Raw genomic sequence first — 3,794 nt, forward strand, 5'->3', positions numbered from 1 at the left:
GGACAACCCCCAAGGGAACCCATCCCAACCCACCGACAGCCCCCCTCCAGTGGAACCCCCCAGCCCATCCCCACACACACTGGGACCACCCTGCCCCCTGCCCTGTGGCCGGATGGGAGCGAGTGCTCCCCAGGGGCCCTCGACATCTCTGACATCTCCCCTCATCCAGGAGCCTGGCACACAACCAGCTGGAGACGCTGCCGCGCCACCTGTTCCGGGGCCTGGACGCCCTCACCCATGTGTGAGTGGGGGACAGAGGTGGGACTGGGGGTCAGGAGTGGAGGAGGTGATGGGGAGGAGGGGTAGGGGGTAGAGATGGGCAGAAACGAGGAGGGGGAAGAAATGAGATGTGAGGAGGGGGCAGCAGCAGGGGAGGGGCAGAGGAAGGCCTTGCTGCTTGGCTCCGGCCCCCCTGCCCCATGTGCCCCAGCCCCACACGGCCCCACGCGGGGCGATTCTCCCACCAGGGACCTGCGGGGGAACCCCTTCCACTGCGACTGCCGGATCAAGTGGCTGGTGGAGTGGCTGAGCAGCACCAATGCCAGCGCAGAGCTGGGCGAGTGCCAGGGCCCAGCCGAGCTCAACGGCACCCGGCTGAGCCAGCTGCAGCTCCAGGACTTTGACTGCATTACCACCGGTACGGGACCCCTGAGCCAGCCCCGTGCGGTGTTCTACGCGGCTATTCCCCAGCTGCCCCACCCCAAAAGTGGCTGCATCTCAGCGCTGGGTGAGCCGTCCCTGTGTGACATTATGTGCGGCTGTTCCCCAGCTGCCCCGCCCCAGAGGTGGCTGCATCTCAGCGCCGGGTGAACCCATTGGAAGGGAAAATGCTTCTTAGCTCATGGCCCTCGCTACATCTCAACCCAATTCCTGGTGAGACACAAACTGCTCCATACGCAGCCCCTGGAGCTGGCTGTGTGAGAAGCCTCAGGACTCCTGGGTTCTATCCCCAGACCCAGGAAGGGAGGGAGGTCTAGTGGTTAGAACAGGCGGGGGGCTGGGAGCCAGGACTCCTGGGTTCTATTGTCTCAAGGCTGGCATAGGAAGCAGAGGTGAGGGCAGAGCTGGGGATGAATCCAAGCACCCAGCTGCCCCCCAGCCCCGGTCTAACCTTCACCCCCCGCCAGCGCTGGCGCTGTTCCAGTCGCTGCCCTTCCAGGCCCTGTCGGTGGAGCCGTTCTGGTACCAGGGGGAGCAGCATGTGGCCATCACCCAGCCCTTCGCCGGGCGCTGCAGCCTGCTTGAGTGGGACCACCTGGACGGGGCCTTCCGGGCCTACGCCTCCATCAACGGTGAGCGAGGGCCCCGGCCCCCCTGCGTGCCCCCGGGGATACCCCGGAGCCCCCCTGTGCTCCACCTCCCACCATGCCCCCCAGCGCCCCCTGCACACCACCTGCAGGGATACCCCCACAGCCCCCCACTCTGCTCCCCACCATCCCCCTCACAGTGCCCCCTGCACCCCACCTACGGGGATACCCTCACAGCCCCCCTGAGCCCTGCCCCCGGTGATACCCGCACAGCCCCCTGCTCTGCCCCCCACCATGCCCCCACAGCGCCTCCTGCACCCCACCCACGGGGATACCTCCAGTGCCCCCAGTGACCACACTGACACCTCCATCAGCGGTGATTGACAGATGTCCCCAGCCCCCCCACACACACTGCCAGATACCCCCGACAGCCCAGAGACCAGACACCCTGGAGACCACATCCCCAGACAGCCCCCTCCCCCCACCGAGATCACCCACCCCAGGCACCCCTACCTTCAGACCAGCCCCCAGCTGCCCCTTTTCTCCCTGCTGGGCAGATCCCCTGACACTCCTTAACCCATCTCCCCACCCCAGGGACAGCCTCCCCCCAAAAACCCTCCCCCTGTGCAGCCTCCCTGAACCCCTCTCCTTCCCTCCCCCTTTCTTTCTAACCTCTGACCCCCTTGGGAAGCCCTCTGATCCCTGCCCCCTTGGGCAGCCCCCCAATCCCTGCTCCCTTGGACAACCCCCCTGCCCCCTTGGCAGCCCCCCTGATGTCTGTCCCCCTTGGGCAGCCCCTTGATCCCTACCCCCCTTGGGCAGCCCCCCTCACCCCTGCCCCCCCCCAGGCTCGTCGCCTGTGGCCTGCAAGCCGCTGGTGGTGGAGGGGCGGCTGCTGGTGGTGCTGGCGCAGCTGGCCGGGGGTTCCCATGTGTGGCGCCGGGAGGAGGCCTCGGGGCGCTTCGTGCGGCTGCAGGAGCTGGGCCCGCAGCGCATCCGCAAGCCCAACGCCCTGGCCAGCTTCCGGGTGGACGGCGACTGGTTCCTGGCCGTGGCTGACAGCTCCAAGGCGGGCGCCACCACGCTCTTCCGCTGGGGCGGGCGCGGCTTCTACGCTCACCAGGCCCTGCACGCCTGGCACCGCGACACCCACGTGGAGTTCCTGGAGCTCGCCGGCCGGCCCAGCCTCATCTTGGCCAGCAGCTCCCAGCGCCCCGTTGTCTACCAGTGGAGCCGGCCCGGCCGCGCCTTCCTACGCCACACAGATATCCCTGACATGGACGACGTCTACGCCGTTAAGCACTTCCGCCTGCGTGGGGACGTCTACGTCTGTCTGACCCGCTTCATTGGTGATTCTAAGGTCAGCGCCCGGTGTGCCCCAGCGTGCCCTGCACCCAGCATGTACCTCCTGTTCCCAGCCTGCCCTACGCCCAGCGTGCCCCCAGTGCCAGCATGCCCTGCACCCGGCATGCACCCCCTGTTCCCAGCATGCCCTGCATGCATCCAGCATACTCCCAGCGTGCCCCCAAAATGCCCCTAGTGTACCCTGCTAACAGTGCTCCCAGAATGCCCTGCTCCCAGCACGCTCCAACTGGTCCAAGCATGCTCTGCTCCCATAATGCTCTCTGTCTCTGCTCAGCTGCTCCCAGCATACTCTTGACTTTGCCTCTGCCCCCAATATGCTCCCATCATGCACTGCTCCCACTCAGCCACTCCCATCATGCTCTTCTCTTGGCATGCTCTCTGTTCCCCATGATGCCCCCTGCCTCCAGTCCGGCATTACCCATAGAATATCAGGGTTGGAAGGGACCTCAGGAGGTCATCTAGTCCAACCCCCTGCTCAAAGCAGGACCAATCCCCAACTAAATCATCCCAGCCAGGCTTCTCATCCACTGTAATCCCCAGCCTCTCTGCCCTGCTGGCAGTTCTGGCATAACCCACAATCCTCTCTGCCTCCTCAGGTGATGCGCTGGGAGGGCTCCATGTTCCGGGACGTCCAGCACATGCCATCACGTGGCTCCATGGTCTTCCAGCCACTGGGCATTGGGAGCCACCGCTATGCAGTGCTGGGCAACGACTACTCCTTCAGCCAGGTGTACCGCTACGATGCCCGCTCGGGCCTCTTCGTCCGCTTCCAGGAGCTGAACACCCAGGCGCCCCGCTCTTTCGCCCACCTGGCCGTCCACCAGCGGGACTTTGTCTTCGCTGCCAGCTTCAAGGGAGACACGCAGATCTACCGGCACATCACCATCGACCTGAGTGCCTGAGCCCCGCGCCGGGGCAGTGGGGGGCGCAGAATGGGACGCAGACAATGCAGGGTGCAGCACCGGCCACTGGGGGCACAGAACGGGATGCAGACAACGTGGGGTGCAGCACCGGCCACTGGGGGCGCAGAATGGGACGCAGACAATGTGGGGTGCAGCACCGGCCACCGGGGGCGCAGAACGGGATGCAGACAATGCGGGGTGCAGCACCGGCCATTGGGGGCGGAGAACGGGATGCAGACAATGGGGGGGTGCAGCACCGGCCACCGGGGGCGTAGAACGG

General features: G+C 66.1%; 1 protein-coding gene across 1 annotated transcript; it reads left to right on the forward strand.

Moving 5' to 3' along the window:
* Positions 1-169: 169 nt before the first annotated feature.
* On the forward strand, positions 170-3,573 carry LOC112122017 (leucine-rich glioma-inactivated protein 1-like; the record flags this gene model as incomplete). The annotated part of the gene is made up of 5 exons (XM_026663103.2): positions 170-241; positions 468-637; positions 1,128-1,292; positions 2,096-2,607; positions 3,209-3,573. Coding segments are annotated over 5 exons (1,225 nt in total), but the record flags the coding sequence as incomplete, so codon positions are not given.
* Positions 3,574-3,794: the final 221 nt, after the last annotated feature.

The sequence above is a fragment of the Terrapene carolina genome, unplaced genomic scaffold, assembly GCF_002925995.2.
Source record: "Terrapene carolina triunguis isolate 2854851 unplaced genomic scaffold, T_m_triunguis-2.0 Scaffold32457, whole genome shotgun sequence".
Taxonomy (NCBI): domain Eukaryota; kingdom Metazoa; phylum Chordata; order Testudines; family Emydidae; genus Terrapene; species Terrapene triunguis.